General features: G+C 34.5%; 1 protein-coding gene across 19 annotated transcripts in view; it reads right to left on the bottom strand.

Annotated features, from left to right (window-relative positions):
• Positions 1-18952, bottom strand: part of ABI1 (abl interactor 1) — a 117957-nt gene that overhangs the window by 3116 nt on the left and 95889 nt on the right. For 2 of the 19 annotated variants that reach the window (XM_070501348.1, XM_070501347.1), the window contains 6 exons: positions 17915-18055; positions 15224-15324; positions 14231-14311; positions 10475-10651; positions 7055-7141; positions 3170-3355 (listed from right to left, as the gene is read on the bottom strand). In XM_070501348.1, the coding sequence (XP_070357449.1) occupies positions 3170-3355; positions 7055-7141; positions 10475-10651; positions 14231-14311; positions 15224-15324; positions 17915-18055 (773 nt within the window). The remainder of the gene's footprint in view (positions 1-3169; positions 3356-7054; positions 7142-10474; positions 10652-14230; positions 14312-15223; positions 15325-17914; positions 18056-18952) is intronic. The other 17 variants (XM_044761906.2, XM_014868222.3, XM_014868229.3 and 14 more) reach the window with 9 other exon arrangements.

The raw sequence follows: 18952 nt of genomic DNA, 5'->3' as shown, positions 1-18952 counted from the left end.
TTATTGTTTAACTTTTGTAACGTTAATTTCTTTGAATTCTGAGTCACCATGGGTTAGATTTTGAGTGGTACAGATGATTTTTAAACAGATGGTGACAAAGGCCTGGTACCCTCAAAGTGATTCAGCAAAATGAAAATTCTTACTTCCTCAAGTTTAGTTCCACCTATACAAAGCTTGTCAAAGTACTGAGGCTCAATTAATTATATTCCTATTTTCCAAGTTGCCTTTGTAAATGAAACTGAGTCACGCTGAACCTCCCTTCCCCAGTGTACATATTCTCTCATATAACTCTTACTGCTCAGTATATTTAACCGTTTATAATTTGACGTCCATTCTACTCTCCAGGATTCCAATCCATATAGAGAGCTGAACTCTCCCTCCGGTATGTACTTTAGGGTTCTCTGGAACTCGAAGTCTAACACGCTAATCCTACCCCCACATGATAAAAATTTGAAGATAGCTATCTAGCCCCTCTGAAATCTTCTCTTCCTCAACTTGGAAACAATGCTTTCAACTTTTTCTCATTATAGATACACTTTCTAGATATTTCAGCCTTATAAATATTCTCCTCTGAAGGCATTCCTGTTTGCAAGATCTTGAAATGTATGTGGTACTCAAAATTAGACATAGCACTAGTCTAATATAAATGAATGTGATCATATTGGTAGATATTAGGTTGAAATTTAGCTAAAATACCCTAAGAGTCTGGCTTCCAGAACAGTCATGTCAAACTGTTGGTTAATATAGTCAACTGAAATCCTATTAAAACAGGTTTTATTCATTGGGGATTATAAAGGTGACTATTAAAGGCTTTAAATATAATCCTACTAAATCTCAACTTTTTAATTTAGACTAGGGGTCACCAAACCCAGGGCCAAATCCAAGCCACTGCCTTTTGTGTAAGTAACAGTTCATCGGAACACGGCCACATCCACTCACTCGCGTACTGTCTATGCCCCCTTTTGTGCTACAACAGTCGTGCTGAGGAGCTGTGACAACTCTATGTCTTGTAAAGTTAAAAATATTTCATTTCACAATATATACAAACATCAAATCATTATGCTGTACACCTGAAATTAATGTTATGTCAATTATACCTCAATTTTTTTAAAAGCGAAAAATATTTATGACCTAGTCTTTTACTAAAAGTGTGTGATGTTAAGACTCATTATTCCAACTTGTGAAGATATTTTTTAATCCTGCTCTATTGCCTACTGTATCATTCCAAGTTTGTCAACTTATATAATAGTCTCATCTTCACAGTTATTTAAAGTTAAATTTGCTTTTCCAAGCCAGAAAATAGGGGTAAAAACACAATTCAAGACTACTCAAGTTTCTCACTCTCATAATGACATATCTCTATGTTTTAAACGTAAAGTAGAATTTAAATGTAAAGTAGAATATTCACATCTTCCTGAACAGTATGTGGAATATCTACTGTTTAAAAATATAAAAAAGGAAAACAGCGAATTTACTTTTAGCCACATATTCAAAACCTAGGCAGGAGAGAATGTCACAGGTCTCAAGGGCGACAGCTACTTGCTTAAGGTCAGTTAATCCAACAAAGCTAACAGAAGGGAATACATTTCAAAGGTAATCAAATGTGATCCACTAAATTACAAGCATTTTTCAGATCTCTATAGAAATTTTTTTTTTTAAAGTATTTTTTTTGGTGAGCTAAGCTCTGTTGCCAATCTTCCTCTTTTCTTTTCCCCCTCCCCAAAGCCCCAGTATGTAGTTGTGTATCCTAGTTGTAGGTCATTCTAGCTCTTCTATGTGGGATGCTGCCACAGCATGGCTTGATGAGCAATGTGTAGGCCCACATCCAGGTTGCCAACTGACAAACCCCAGGCTGCTGAAGCAGAGCACACAAACTTAACCACTCTGCCACAGGGCCGGCCCCAGAAATAGATTTTAAAATAGCATAGAATTGGATGGAAAAAAGCAAACAAACTCTCTAAAAACAGAATTTGTTTCTTCCCACAGACTTTTTTTTTTTGAGGAAGATTAGCCCTGAGCTAACTATTGCCAATCCTCCTCTTTTTGCTGAGGAAGACTGGCCCTGAGCTAACATCCGTGCCCATCTTCCTCTACTTTACACGTGGGATGCCCACCACAGCATGGCTTTTGCCAAGCAGTGCCATGTCCGCACCCAGGATCTGAACCAGCGAACCCTGGGCCACGGAAGCAGAACGTGCAAACTTAACCACTGCGCCACTGGGCGGGCCCCCCTACACACTATTTCTTTTTTTTTTTTTTAAGATTTTATTTTTTTCCTTTTTCTCCCCAAAGCCCCCCGGTACATAGTTGTATATCCTTTGTTGTGGGTCCTTCTAGTTGTGGCATGTGGGATGCTGCCTCAGCGTGGTTTGATGAGCAGTGCCATGTCCGCGCCCAGGATTCAAACCAACGAAACCCTGGGCCGCCTGCAGCGGAGCACATGAACTTAACCATTCAGCCACAGGGCCAGCCCCACTATTTCTTAATAGATAATTACTGTGAATGATTTGCGCATTAGAGTTATACCTAATTTCATGAAATGAAATTTTAGTTATCTTCTCTTTTACAAAGTCAACTAACTGAAAACCAATTTAATTGAGGCTTTTTCTCATGATAGTCCCAATATATTTTTAAATATTTAGATATGAAAGGTTTCTATTTTTAGTATAAGAGCTTAGAAATTGTTTTATTTTTTTATTGAGGTAATACTGGTTCATAACATTATATAAATTTCAGGTGTACATCATTATATTCTGACTTCTGTATAGACTATATCATGTTCACCACTAAAAGTCTAGTTGCCATCCATCACCACACAAGAAATTTTGTTCTAAATATTTCCTAATTATGACTTTAGTAAGTTATTAAACTTCTTTCTTGTGGCCTGAGTTGCTTCATCTATAAAATGCTGACAGACAAGTTAATATCCAGCGGAAGCTTATGTCATTTGAAAAAGCACACCTAATATTATACTTTTAATTTTAGAAACAAAAAAACAATCCTCCCTTTATACTGGGAATGTATAGGAAATAAGGTTTAACTAAATCATCTTGGCTGGTAAAGCTATTCCAAAGTCTGAGAAACACTAGCCTAGACATTCTTTATAGCTCTACAATTCCATTATGAGGTTATTTTCCTTTACCTCAATTCAATGATGATTGTACCTTACCTTTCTCAATATAATTCTTGGGGGCCCAAGCAGGATCCCCATCTGCATATGGATCATTATACTGAACCACTGCAGCCTCCTCGTCTTCATAATCCACGGGAGGTGGTGGTGGCGGAGGTGGAGAGTCATCAAACATGGGAATGTCATCTGGCGGAGGTGGGGGTGGTGGAGTTGGACTATCAGCAACTAAAAAAATTCAGATAATTAATTGGAATGAGAAATAGACTAAATGGAAATTGATAAGTTAACAGAATTTAAGAAAGCACTACTTCATATACAGCATGCACTATAATAAAACATGCAATGATTAGAAATAAAAGCTTGGTGTGTTAAAGCTTCTACTACTCTTAAGAACAATTTTACAAAAATACAATGAGCTAAAAATAAGGGAATTAGGAAAAACTACAGATTAATGAATGCAGGAAGTTAGGAGACAAAGACTCTTTTTACAAAGATCACAGGAGTAAAGATGTTTCTAAGCTCTAAGGCCTAGGTCAGAACAAATGTCACTCTTCAGTTAGCCTACCTCCTTAAATAAGCCCTATGTCACATTTGTCATTTGGACTACAGTAAACGTTATGAATAATAACACATTAATGGTTTGATAACCATTCATTGTGCACATTCATGTCTCTGATTTTGGCTTTTAATTATCGTTAGTTCCCCAGAAATAAGTCTCCGGTGGGTGAATACTTGTTTTTGTTTTAATGGAGAAAAAAAGAAAAGTTTAGGTATTAGGTCCGCTTCTATGTATAGGTTTTCTATTCTTTTATTTAAAATTTAACAGGAGAAAATTAAACCAAACTAAAAGTAAATAATTCCAAGCTAGTAGAAAATTTCATTGAATATTCTGAAAAAAGTTTGTATTCATAATCAACTTTTTTAATGTAGAAAAAGCAAGCTAAGATTTTTGCATTACTGCTAGTAAAACATAAACATAGGATGAGGGAAAGAATCCTAAAAATCCAATTTTCTAAGAATATATCCACAATAAAGATTTTAAAAACAAAGTATTTTAGGAAGATGTAATTTAAAAAAACAAACAAACAAACAGAAAGGAACTTGTATCATGCAAAACAATAAAAATGAGTCATACCTCAAATTCTAGATGGCTGTGATATGTGTGTGTGATTTAAATAATTAAAGGCGTAAACAGTGAAATGGGAAAATGCCAGGCTAGAACTGTGTTCACCCAACTATTATGATACACGGCAACAAATGCTCCCAATATTAAGGAATTCAAAGCTAGAACATAACTAATTCTTAATTCAAATTTCTGATCCACAAATTTCTTTAAAAGTAAAAGACATGAAAATGCTTTGATACAAATTGATACAGGAATTATATAATATCTTCAGGGGAGAAATTCAGAATACCAACATACTAAACTCAAATGCCACTTTCTTGGGCTATTTATGTGATCAAAGAAAGCAATCATAATCTATTTGTAACACAGGTTTTAAAGTTCCTCTACCCTATTTGGAATAACGTGCTGAGAATATAACCAAGGGATCCATATCTAAAACATTTGCAGACAACAGCCCTACTTCCATAACCACTTCAATTCCGTGATTTCTACTTTATCCTGTTGGGGGATGAAAAAGACTGTTAGAAAACAAATCTGATGTGGCGATGCTCATTCTGATAGCTATCAAACAGGTCTACAATTTTTCCATTGAATGCTTGGATCTATTTTATTTTTGCCCATACCTTCTCCATAAAGCTTTCTAATATTGAGAGGAGAAGAAAATGGAGATAAATCATCCTGACATCAGTCATAGCTCTCATATCCTTAATTTGGCTTAATGTGTAAATTATATAAATTTGCCTGAACCCCTAAATTGCATTTACTCTTGACTGATATAGTACTTACTAGCTTAATATTTTCACTCAATTGTCTTCATGTTCAACTGCTGTGAATTATCTTCAAATTACATACAATGGGCAGGAGGCTAGTCAATCATTCTCTGTGTATAATACTTTGTCTAGTGCCATGCGTAATTAGTTAAAAAATGCTTTCTGATGTTAATCATAAATAGACATAAACACACTGCTGAGTTTTTTAGAGGTTCATATCTTAAACGGAAACATTTAATAATAGGTTAACTGCTAACGTGCATTATCACCAACGTTGAGGGGCCTAAGAAACTGAATATTTAAAAGAAAAAACACAGAAAATTTGCACTTCATAAAACAGTTAAGACATGGATACACAGTTTATCACCAATCTTTCTAATATGCTTTCAAAGAAAATAGATGCCAAATAAAGTGGGGCGTTCTGCAGCACAAGGAGAATAACTGACTCACTTTCATATGTTTGCTAGAAAGAACTAAGATAGTACCATGGGCCTCTTTAGCAAGGCCATGTATGACTAAAATAAAGTACTGAATAAGTAACACTGACATTCTATTTTTAAAAGTTTCCAAAAAGCTAGTCAATGAGCTTTGGACCCAATAAATGTATGTTTATTATGACTATTTAAAAATATTTCCTAAAAATTCCCGTTTGTAAAGAAGTTCAAAAGGTTAAACTGGCTTAGTTTTTAAATTCTCACAGCATTAAGGACCAGTAATTTATCCTTATTCACTTTAAAAAAAAAATAAGATTCATTTATTTTTACATGTTTAAACACATTAGAGTTTTCAAACAAATGTTAACAAGGTTGGTTTACACTCAGAAATTTCAACATTTGGAAACTACCATGTTTTATAAAAAGCCCATTAAATCATACATAGGGACTTCCTCTTAGACTACTTGTATTCTTCCCAGAGCCTAGCACATAACACTGAATAAAAATATTTGACTGGAGGAAGGGAGGAAATGTGGAGAATAACACAAGGTCAGCAAATCTTAACAATGTAATTTGCCACAATGTATTCTCCTGGAAGATGGGCTGGTCAAGCGGCTTATATATTTGTTCAGACCATTCTGAGAAACATTTGCACAGTGATGGTCCCAAGTGAAGTAAATTACCACTAGGCCACCTTACCATTTTAATCTCAACAGCTATTCTGGCATAATATAATTCAGTAATAGGGGCATTTTTCATTCTGCCAAACAACATTCACTATGATCATGTGTTAGGATTATATATCTTCTGGAACCTCAAAGTAATCAGGTAGTAACATGAACTACTCTATCCTAATTAAATCCATATATTCAAAAGAATTTCCAAAAATCAGTAAACCTGATCTTCCTTCAGAGAAGATCTTAAAAAGCTGACAGATTTGCATACTCAGAAATAATCCTCATGGGGCTGCATGTAGCCAAAACATGAAGAGGGTTCCACGTTGAGGACCACTCTTACATGGATAGCATGGAAGTCATTTACTTCTTGCAGATTCATTCTCATCCTAACAATGAATCTTTATTTAGGTTCAGAATTATCTATATATAAAAATCTGAGGCTACAAAGCTTTCTCCAGAAATCTTTTTGTAACTAAAGGAAAAACAAACACACCTGTCCCAATTGCATAATAAATTTAATCTCAGTGTAACTACCTCTATCTTGATGAATTTGCTGGCAAGAGAATACAAAATGGTTTCTAACTAAGTCTCCTAATAACTACTGGAAGCTAGTCCTTTCCACACATTTCGAATTTTTGTGATTACACAACAAGAATCTGCAAAGATCACATTTCATGTTTTAGATCATGTAAATACATAAGAAAGTTGCAGTTTGGAAATTTTTATGGGTCAGTAATCATGCACACAAGAGAAAAAACTGAAGACCGTGCTCTTCAGTTTCAATTACATTATCTGCACCTATTTTCAAGATAAGATTAGCTTCTCAATAAAAGTAAGGAAAACGATGACTCGTCAGCCATGCATGCTATAAGGAGACAGCCTCTACTCTTTGGATAGCTCAGTTTTTCCAAACTTACTGTTTTCCTGCACCCTGGCCACGAAGCCTGTGAGAGGTATCTGTGGAGTCAACTGAGGCATAGGGGGAGGGGGTGGAGCAATAGAAACTGGCAGCAACAACACAGTATGGGGGAAGTAAAACATAAAGGAAAGAAAAGGAAACAAACAAAAAGCAGAAGTCAGTTACAAGGACCACAAACATAAGTATGCAAAGAACAGTTTGCAAATGAAACAAAACAAAACAAAAAACAAAACAAAAACCTGCAGAACCTTCTTCAAGTTCATTTCCCATGACAAACCTAAAGCTGAGTTGTGCCTAGCCAACTGGTTAATTTTATTAAAAAAAAAAAAAAAAACATTTAATTTAATTCTAAAGTTGTATTGTTTGGGGGGAGATTTAAATTCACTACCACATTCACTCTCATGCAATGAAATTTTCAAATTCTAAGGAAAGACTAAAAAAATGGTGAAATACCAATAGAGGTTTCCAGGATATTATGTCTTTGCCATCTCTCTATAACCTAACAGGTATGTCTAGCTTTAGGGTAATGTTGTAAATTAGAACCCAAATCAATAAAACAAATATGTTACGGAATAGCTGTTTATTCCATATAGAAATAAATACATTAATCACAGGTTTCCTTTAAAAACAGTTATTATATATGAGAATGTACACACATCTCTCCAGGAAAAACTCTTGTTTATAAAACAAGGTTATTATTATTTTTTAAGTTGATAATTTTGTTTTTAAAGACATCACTCCTAAATTTACTGGGGAGTAAGAGTGCTCCACACACCGTGTTAACTGTTCACTGAGTTTCATGGGATAAGACATTTCAAAAATGACCTTCCTTTTATCACTGTTCTAAAAAATGAAACCTGATCTAACAATAGGTTAAAATACGCAATTACTTGCATCAAAGTAATTTCTATATCCAACAAATCCTTGGGTAGCGGGAAACATATTCTAACTTCTTTCTGGAGAGGACATAATTTATAGGAAATTCATAACCAAATGCTCATGTGGGCAGCAAATGTATTAAAAATTGTAACAAACTAGAAGTAAACATTCATGTTGATCACTTTGTCTCATTTTAACAAGACAGTAATTCCCAAAGATTGCTTAGAAAAAGTCAGCAAGGGGCCAGCCCAGTGGTGTAGTGGTTAGGTTCACATGCTCTGCTTTTGTGGCCTGGAGTTCGCAGGTTCGTATCCTGTGCGTGGACCTATATACACCGCTTATCAAGCCATGCTGTGGTGGCATCCCACAGACAAAATAAAAGAAGATTGGCACAGATGTTAGAGCTCAGGAACAATCTTCCTCAATGAAAAAGAGGAAGACTGGCAATGAATGTTAGCTCAGGGCCAATCTTACTCACCAAAAAGGAAAAAAAAGAAAGAAAAAGTCAATAAGGACTAGATTCCAAAATTCAGTTTACTGGTAGTCACCAAGAAGTGACACTAAATTGACAGAAAAAAACAATTTACTGGTTGTCAAGGATCATTTAATCAAAAGGCTGTTTCAACTAATCCAATCTACAAATTTTGTTGGTACGCATAAAAATTTGAAAGAGCTTCAGTGTTCAAAGAAGCAATAACTTAACAAAGCAATATATGTGTATTAATATTCATTGTATGGCTAAAAATAACGTTCAATTCACTATGAAACTGGTCCTCACTCAATCTGATACTCTGTATACGGAAGGCTCTAAATAAATTAAATGTTACAGTTTTTGACTTAAAAAAAAATCCCCACAAACCTAAAAAAGTTTTTGTAGAATCAACCCTTAGTAACTAGCCATGCTGGTTAGTATGTGATGAAAATGAAAGCTACGCTGTAAAGTTACTAACCATTACACCACCACATTTAGACGGGGGAAATATGCACATCAAAACACTAAAAACATTCACATACTACTACTACCACAACACCAACAGTGACTCAGATCGAAGGATAATTTGACAACACAGAATAATATATTTAAACACTGAGGCCAAATTTGCTGTACAATATCCAAAAGGTATAGACATTCAGTAATGAAATTATGTCTTGTTTGAGAGTCAGCAACGCCCCCCCCCCAGTACTCTTAAAATAAAGCTATATAAACATCTATTAGATGAAGAGCTATGAAAAACCCTATTTGCAGAGTAAACTAAATGTCTAAGAAACGAAAAATAATGAACATAAAGATGGGGTCTAACAAAGTAACATAATGTGAAAAAAAATTAAAAATTCACAAAACTAGTGAGGCTAAAAATCAGATAATCTGTGACTATTCAGACGCTAGCTACCTTTCATTCCCAAAAGAAGACCAGGGAAAATGTGAGGTAAAATTCTAACTGGTGAAGTTTCCTGGTAGCTTGGATGAAAATTTTAGTCTAGAAAAGGGTTGTATAAATTTTGGGATTACCTATGAATTTTGACATTTCTTCTAAACTGGTTTTCAATTCTTAGGAGTTTTTTGCCATAACAATTAATCTTTAACTCTAAAATTTAAACAAAAAACAAGTAAGAGAACTTCCCCCAGCTCTGCTTTAAAATACATGTTCAGAACATGCATTATAAATTTAAAAAAACTTCAAGCCAACATCCTCCGTAAACATGAGTATTCAGTGTTTTTTAGGTAAACTAATAAACCATGCAGCTCTAGAAAGTAGCTACAAAAGCCACATGGGAAGGTGTGTGTCAGTCTACGCCCAGCAATCACTGCTTCAAGCCAATAATAAACACTGGACAAGAGGCTCATTTCAGATTTCTTTATATCTTTTTTCTTTTCTTGGATTAAACATTTTAATAAGGAAAGTGAAATTAATGACTACCCTAAGCAATTCAAACTTGTAATATTTTCTAATCTTTTCAGCCTTTAAACACTGATTGCAGTTAGTGTTGAGATGTGCAATTTGAGGTGAACAGAAAGAAATCAAAAGAAAATCCTCCCCACGGTTACAATTATTAGAGACAGAATAAGCAAGCATCACAAATGTTTCTTAATGGTTTGGAACTCAATTCAGTACAGGTTAACAAGCTTAAAAGTGATAGCCAGCAATTTTGTCATATTGTTTTAAAGAAAACTTTTCACAATGTTTTTAATTTTACTGCTACTGAACTGTCTCAAAGAAGCTGATAAAAATAAATTCCGCTTAATTACTTTCAGTGTTTTTCTTCTCTAGTTCTATTTATAGTAATGAAAACATCATCTCAAACCACCAGTTAAATTTTAATAGACAAGTATACTCGGTAAGTTTGAATGTTTTGAGAGAAAGTGATAAGCAATTATTCTTAAAATGGTATGACTGAAGGACAAACTTCCTAAAGCAAAAATAAACACGAAATAGCATGGTTTCAATTGTTGTCTATCACTGGCAAGAATAATGGTTTCAAATAATTTCCTTCAAAAGGAGCTCCACTGTTGCTGTACGCCTGCAAAGCACAAGCTTACTTGAATTTTGAGAATAAAGTGGACCTCCATTAACATGAGGCTGAGCGGAAAACTGAGCAGTCACAGAGGGAGTCCGTCTGTATCCACCAGAAGATGTCGAGGAAGTGGTCGAGTTGTGTCGAGAGATCTGCCTGCTCATTGTGCCATACTGGGAACCAGGAGCTGAGCCCGGGGCTGCTGAAAAGCATTAGTCAAAGGCAACCAACAAAGGACTTGAGCATTGCACGTCACGTCCGATGACAGAACAAAGAGGGGGGGACTCTCAGTAAGAAGAATTTATTACTTTTTAAAGCCCACAGCGCAAAATAAAGAAAAAACACAAACAGCCCTATCTCTGAAGCTACACAGAAGGGAAAACAGATACTATGTGGAAAGCTGCAAAAGTAAATCAATAATATGCTTAAGCCTTTAACTTAGCATAATCCCAAACAGTATTTTGCAAATATTACGCATAAGTTTTTTCTGTATAATTTTAGAATATATAGCTTTTATATGTAAACTGTCTCTCCAACAAAATAAGTACCAAAAGATAGTCTGAGGAGGAAAGTGTCAGTTTCTAGATGTGAATGTATTAATATCTGGTGTACAAACTTCTTCCTTCCCAGTGCCAAATCTTCAGAAGCACAGTGTAAGAAGCTATGTAGCCAAACCCAAGTTAAATTATAAAATGTAAAGTTATGCATATTTTCCACATATACTACTATATTTATTTGAATATTATATTAGCAGTTATTATTAATACATATTATAGTAGAATAATTTTTAGAAGTACAATTTCCAGTTTCAAAACATCAGATTTGTTGTTCATCTCCAAACTTTTAAGAGTAACATACTTTTCTCTATCACTTAAATTTCTGTACCTGACAAAACTAGAAAAAATTTGAGACTGTGTAAAATATGGACATTTTAAGGCAGCTTTATGTAGAAAATCCATTAGCTTTCTCCCTACATGGAGGGCTTTTTTTCCACCCTACACCCACAGCAATCCTTTTTTTAATCATCATCATGCATATCTGACTAAAATATTAATAACACTTAAAATTTTATTCAATATCATCTTTACCAACATTTCCAAAGTTTAATATTTAAAAGGTTAATACAGTTCAAAGCCTCTAAAGTTAACTACACTTTCCAAAGGTAACTTCAGGATTAATATCACCCTCTTTGCCCCAGCCAAACATCTAACCATGACTGAGGAGGCAAAAAGACAGCATCATAGTTTATTTTCATTCAATCGTCCAATTTAACTTCTCCTAGAGGTCATACAAGTTATTAGATGAAACCATACAGCAGAGCTTGTTCACTGAAAGAAGTGCTAATATTTACCATTTTGGAGCTCCCAAGCCATAGGCAGTCACTAATAATTATCTGAATCATCCACACATTCATTTTCTAAATAGAAACACATTTTTTTTTAAAGTCTATTCCAAAGCCTTCATGAATGAGTAATTGTGGACAGCTAAGTTTTCAAGAGAGCTAAGAAGTAAGCATTTAACTATTTTTAACAGAAATCTCTGTAAAATGATTTTCATATTTCTCTGACGTATAAAAAGTGTATGAAATCCAAGTTTTATTTTGGGGATTTTAAAATCAAAACCCAACTATTTAGCAGTTTCAAACTATGCCTATTTTAGAGTTTACTTTAATATTTTATTATGAAATAAGTCATAATATCAAAGGGTATATGACTGATATATATACATAATTATGTCATACAAATAATACATATACATATGGTTTTATATATACTAATGTAATTTTATATACATATATATATAAATTTAAAGAAAAATAAGATAGGATGAATACCCAGCTCCAAGAAATAGAATATTACCAGTATCACTGAAGCTTCCTGTTTGCCCCTTCTGGATTCCAAACCCCAAAAGGTATGTAATTAAACATTCTCTTGCTTTACTACATAGAATTTTTTTATCACAGATATGTATAACCTTAAACAATACACAGAGAGATTTTGCAAATTTATAAACTTTTACAATGGATGGTTATGTATTCTGTTGGCTTGCTCTTTTCCTTTGATAGTAATACTACTACTATGAACATTCCTAAATACGGTTCCCGAATTTCTGTAGAACAGTGGTTCTCAAACTTCAGTGCTGATCAGAAGTTCACTTTGAGGGCTTGTGATAGTACAGATTGCTGGGCTCCAGTCCTCAGTTTCTGACTGAGCAGGTCTGGAATGGGACCTTACATTTCTACCTAGTACCCCCATGATGATGATGCTGTCAGTCTGGGGATCACACTCGGAAAGCCACTGCTCTAGGGCAGTGGTTTTTAAACTTTAAGGTCTGAGGGTCCAATCTTCAAAATGAGAGAACCTCAAAAGGCTTTTGTTGAGGTGGTAGCTATATAGCAATAGGTAATTACCATATTAAAAATTAAAACTGATATATCTTTAAAACACACGAGTACACAAATACACATTCCATTAGCTGTCAAAGCAATGATTTTATCATATGTCACGTAGCCTCTGGAAAATTCCACTGTATACACTGTATACTGTGCCAGAATGAGAATGAAAAAGGCAAATAAGTCTTAGTATTCTGATAAATACAGCTCTGACCTCAAAAAATCCATGAAGGGACCTTGGCAACACGTAGGGGTCCCATAACCATATTTTGAGAACCAGTACTCTAGGGTAAATATCTAGAAATGAAGCTGTTAAATCTAAGGTAGAAACCTGTTCAACTTGACGAGGTAACAACAAATTACTTTCCAAAGTGAGTGTATCAACTAAGAAACTCCAACCAGCAATGTACTTTCCTGTTACCGCGTATCCTCATCAGCATTCGGTACTAGCGCACTTCTACATTTTTACCTATCTGGTGGATAGAAAATAGTATCTCACTGTGGTTTTAATTTTCATTTTCCTGGTTATTAATTAGGTTGAGGACATTTTTTTTCACATGGACTTTCTGCCAACAATTTCTACTATTAGAAATTTTAAAATCACCTCCTTTTGCCCTTTTCCTTTGACTACAAGTGCCAATGTTTTGAAAAGATGTTGCAAGACAGCTTTATTGCACCTAAAATGAAACTCAGTTCTCATCATTTGAAACATCTCATTATCCACTTTTACCCAGATTGTCGCTATTGTGTATTTCTAGGATGAACCGTTTTCACTGAGTCTATATTTGGAATTTCTTATATGCTCAATCCAGTCACCCCCAAGTTGGAAACAATTTAAATGCATCTTATTGGAAAAAATGTTTCATGACATCCTCAGATGCCATAAGTACTGGGCTATATCAGAGTTTTTCAAACTGCGATGCACAGGAAAGCCTCAGGGCACCCCACACCACGCATCTTTTTCTTTTCCATTTTTCTTACTCCTGTCCCCCACATTCACCCCAATCCTTTGACTGCTATATATACCAGGGAGTTCCAAATCAAGTTTAACTTAAAAAAAATTACATTACTAATTAAAAAAAGTTTCTTGAACAATCACTGCTATAATTTTCCTAGAAAAATCTAAACAAATAACAAATACAAACCACATTAAATTACTTATAAACTAAGCATAGAAACATTTCACATTACAGAGAAAGTTACTTTACATTTATTTTCTGTGTAACTTCAGAGGCCTTTCAACCAGAGGAAATTAGTGTAAATTAGATTTACTACTTTAATCTCTGTATTACTGCCTATAACCTAATACTATGAAAGCCAGCAGTCTGAGGAGTTTATTATGAATTATGCAAAGTAAGTTACATCACTCCAACGGGTATGCAGTCTCACCTATCACAGTGTTCACTGGGAGAAGTGGTGGAAGAGGTGGTGCTGGTGGAGCTCCAGAAGGAGGAGGGACAGAAATGCTTTCTAATAAAATAGTTTATAATTCAGGTCAGAGTGCAAGAAAGAGAACTAAACATTCTGAAACAGTAAGAAAGTACAATGTTTTGGAAAGAAGAAAAAAAAAGAGAGAGATACCCATATGTAAAGCATGTTCAAATGAGTATGAATTTTACTAGGTAAAAAGGCTATTGAGTTCAACCCTGCATTAACTATAAAATATGCCTGTTTTTATAAGTAGCTTTTTCTCCTTTTTTAACAACATCCTTGAGAAGCTAAAGATTTTTTCCTAACAGTTTTATCATACTTACTTTGAAAAATGTATATTTTTAACACTATAAAGTCTTCATTTTATTTACCAAAAATCAAAGGACTAATTTAATGCTCTATAGTGATTTCTTAAATTTTTATATAATCTAAAAAGTAAAAAATTTTTCCTATTTTAATCCCATTTTATATTTATGGCATTTTACTGAAATATGTATTGAATATCACACATAAGTGTAGTAAAGTCACAGAACAAGCTAACGCCAGAGTTGAGATACTAGCTTATAAGGCAGCATCAAAACTCACTGATATGTAATTCATATTATATACACTGATCCTTTGATTGGGGTATCAACAATAAATTGGTTTGCTCTTGAAATAATAAATATCATTTTGACTAGTGCCCAAAGCAAGTATTTCTAAAGCAAAACAGCCAAAAAATTATTTAGTAAAGTTATTCAGTATGCTTTATGTAAAAGGAGAAACAGCTGGTAAAACCCTGAAGACTGTGAAAACCAATCTAAAAATGGTTTTAAATTTGTTGTTAGCGTTTATTCTAGCAACAATCACATAAATTTAATATTTTATCTAATATAACTAAATTATTTCACACTTCTATAATAAAGCTCATAAATACAATCACATATTATAACATATTAATAAATAACATACCTGGTCCAATAGTGGGTGGCGAGGGTGTAGGCACGGCAATGGGAATGCCAATACTGCTGCTTCCACTGTTTTCTCGACTTCCACTTCCTCCACTGCTTCCACTGCAATGAAAAAATTGTGAAAAAAGAAATTCTAGAGATTTATAAAAAAAATTGTAATAATCAAGTCAAAGCCAATAAACACTCCTTTTATGGTATGTGTGTATATATACACATATAAAACAAATTTTTAAACTGTTCAATACAAATTTTAACCCTAAAACTTGTCTTGAGTTTTACTCTACTTATCAATCTATCGGAAACCAATGTAATCATAACATAGTACTGAGAACTATCAGAACAGATCATCCTATTCAGAAATGGATGACCAATAAAATCTTATAATACAATGAGTCAACAAGGGTTTACTTAGTACCTATTATGAATAGCAGTGAACAAAGCAGACATAAGCCATGTTGCCATGGAGCTCATAGTTGAGAATGGGAAAACATTAAAAAATACTGTGACGGATGCCACAAAAGAGCTGCTATGGAAATTAATAAAAAGGTTAATCAGTTTTAATCTGGAATTAGTATGAAAACTTCCACGCAACTCAAAGAAGGGCGATAAAACAGAAATTTTCTGGAAAATGAGCAAAATGACAAAAAAAGACAGTAGTGAAGTTTCAGCATGGGGCATTCTAGAATAATCGATACTGTTAAACTCTAACCAATTCCCTACTATTCTAATTCCTATAGATTTACTGTCCCTTTAGGTATATGGCCTTGCACTACCCAGTTGTTTTCAGTAATGTGTGTGTGCACATGTGTATGTATGGAAATGTGTGTGTGTGCACATGTAGCCTTAGGTTCCGTTTTATGCTTTAAAATCAAAATCATTGGCTCAATAGGACCAGAAACTCAACAGGGCAAAGAGTTGCACTGCCCAGGTAAAATTTTTATTTTTTTCTCCAATATGATCATTCTATAATTGTATTATCACATGTTAATGGAAGAAAAGAAAAAAGAAAGCTGCTCATATAATAAAAATAGCTTTGATGTGAAGGCCTCCCTACTCCCTGAAGCCAAATGATCAATACTCTGCTTTGTGCCACCATCGCATCAGAGACCTTTGAATATTTTCGCACTTATCTTTGAATATTTTGCACTACAATTATTGACCTAAGGGCCTTTTTTCTATCATGGAGGTTGGCAAATCACAGGCCATGGGCCAAATCTGGCCCATGGTCAATTTTTACGACCTGTAAGCTAAGAACGTTTTTTACATTTTTAAACAGTTGAGAAGAAATCTAAAGAGGAATATTATTTTGTGACACCTTAATATTACACGAAATTTAAGTTTTGGTGCCATATATAAAGTTTTATTGGAAGACAGCCATGCTCATTCACTTGTGTCCATGGCTGCCTTCATGCTACAATGACAGAGCTGAGTAACTGCAACAGAGACCAGATGGCCCACAAATCCTAAAATATTGACAATCTGGCCCTTTATAGAAAAGTTTGTTGATCCCTTTTCTAACAGAATGAGCTTCTGAAAAAGAGAACTATATCTTATTGGTATATCCCTAGCATCTAATGAAGTGACTCTTAATAACTGGCTGCTGAATATGATTAAACTATTACTACTTCCACTATAGAGAAAAACCATGCTTTGATATAATAATTCAATAACAAACAAACAAAAGAAGAATTTTGGTCCTCAATGAACTTGACCTGATACAGTAATTGCAGATATGCCATATCAATTTATTTACTAACAGTAGCAATACCACAGATATTAATTACATAGCACCTAAGAACTTGATGTACTCTCTTTAATTGAATCCCCAAAAACGATTTTGCTAAGTTGTATCTCCAACACATCAACCTAAAAGTCAAGGTAAAGAAAGGTTCCTTGCCCAAGTTATTAAGTGAGAGGTAAAATTGAAGAAAAAATAAATTAAGCTATATAATGAATTCGTCCAGCTTTTAAAAAGTGGCCAAAAATGGAGTGGCTACTTTTGGGGCTATTTTTAGAAGCAATAATTGGGAAAGGGCCTGAGGGGAGACTTCTGGGTTGCTGGTAATGCTCCACTTTGTGATCTGGGTGATGGTTACATGAGTGTGTTCAATTTGTATTAATCTTCTCAAGTTGTATATTTAATAAAGCATATAGTTTTCTGATGCTACATTCCATAATCAAGTTTGTAAAAATCCACTAGGTAGTTGATTCCTAAAACTTTTTTTTTAACAATCTATACAATAACATATTCTAGTCTATCAACCCTCTTAAGAAATTCTTCCTTGGATTTAAGCTAAGTCTTCTTTCCTCCAACCTCTTAAAGTTTAAATCACATTGCATAATTTCTGATATTTAACCTATTATCCAAAATATTTAAAAGTGGTTGCCGTGATCTTTTTTAAGACTATTTTAAAAAATATTCTTTAGCCTTGACCCAAATATACATCTGAACCTCTGTCAAAAGGAGGACATAGTATCAATCTGCTAATAGTATAAACAGATATTTAAAAATCTAAAAAACAGAAGCTATGACACAAATTTACAGGAACATATATAATATTATTACCCTCAACTTTTACATTCTATTAACATTAGAGGAGTACCTTACCTTTACTTAGTAACTTTAAAGAAGTTTGCCACCAGTCAATAACCCCCACTCTCAGCTGTTCAAAGGCTCAACCTGAAGGTTTACCTGTGTGTCCTCGGTCTCTGATTTAAAGAAGCTGTCCTGCCTGGACTATGCTGACTTCCGAGCCTAGCAGGACTTGTCATGTAGTCATTAGGAACTGTTGGGGGTTTAACAGGTTCCAGGGTTTTGTAAGGAGTGTTCCGTCTAAAGAATTGTAATAGAAAAAGGAATAACGAATAAGAAAGAATAAATGGTATTTTCTCCCAAATCTGTGATTGTCCCATTGTAACCAAGTATAACACCAGTTAATTTTTTTTGAGGTGGGGAGGAATATTCACCCTGAGCTAACATCCGTGCCAATCTTCCTCTATTTTTTAGTATGTGGGCTGCCAGCACAGCATGGCCACTAACAGAGAGGTGTAGGTCCATGCCCAGGAACTGAACCCAGGCCACCAAACCAGAGCACGCTGAACTTCACAACTAGGCCACCCAAGCTGGGCCCTTTTTAAAAAAATTTTTAATAACAAAGTTGAAAAAGAAATTCTTAATTGGGGTATATGAATTATGTTACTTTAACACAAAAACTAAAATGTTACCTTTTCTTTGACCTTTTCTTTCTTTTTTTTAAAATTTTTTTTTTCCTTTTTCTCCCCAAAGCCCCCCAGTACATAGTTGTATATTCTTAGTTGTGGGTCCTTCTAGTTGTGGCATGTGGGACACTGCCTCAGCGTGGTTTGATAAGCAGTGCCATGTCCGCGCCCAGGATTCGAACCAACGAAACACTGGGCCGCCTGCAGCGGAGCGCGTGAACTTAACCACTCGGCCACAGGGCCAGCCCCTGACCTTTTCTTTCTGACCTTATTTCTAAAAATAATGGCTATAATTTTTTAAATGCTCAATATCAAACTTTGAAATATACATGATTCGCAGCTTAGTCACCCACAAGCCACTGTCCTTACACACTATGGAAGGTAAATATCTCCTCTGCAATTTATTCCTACCTCAATATGGAAAGATACGGACAAGTACATTCTGATCCTAAATGTAACACCATTAATTTCTCAATAAATGATTTTAACTTTTCTATTTAATAATTTCATA

The sequence above is a fragment of the Equus asinus genome, chromosome 29 (genome assembly GCF_041296235.1).
Source record: "Equus asinus isolate D_3611 breed Donkey chromosome 29, EquAss-T2T_v2, whole genome shotgun sequence".
Lineage (NCBI taxonomy): Eukaryota > Metazoa > Chordata > Mammalia > Perissodactyla > Equidae > Equus > Equus asinus.
This window is presented reverse-complemented; position numbering and strand designations above follow the sequence as displayed.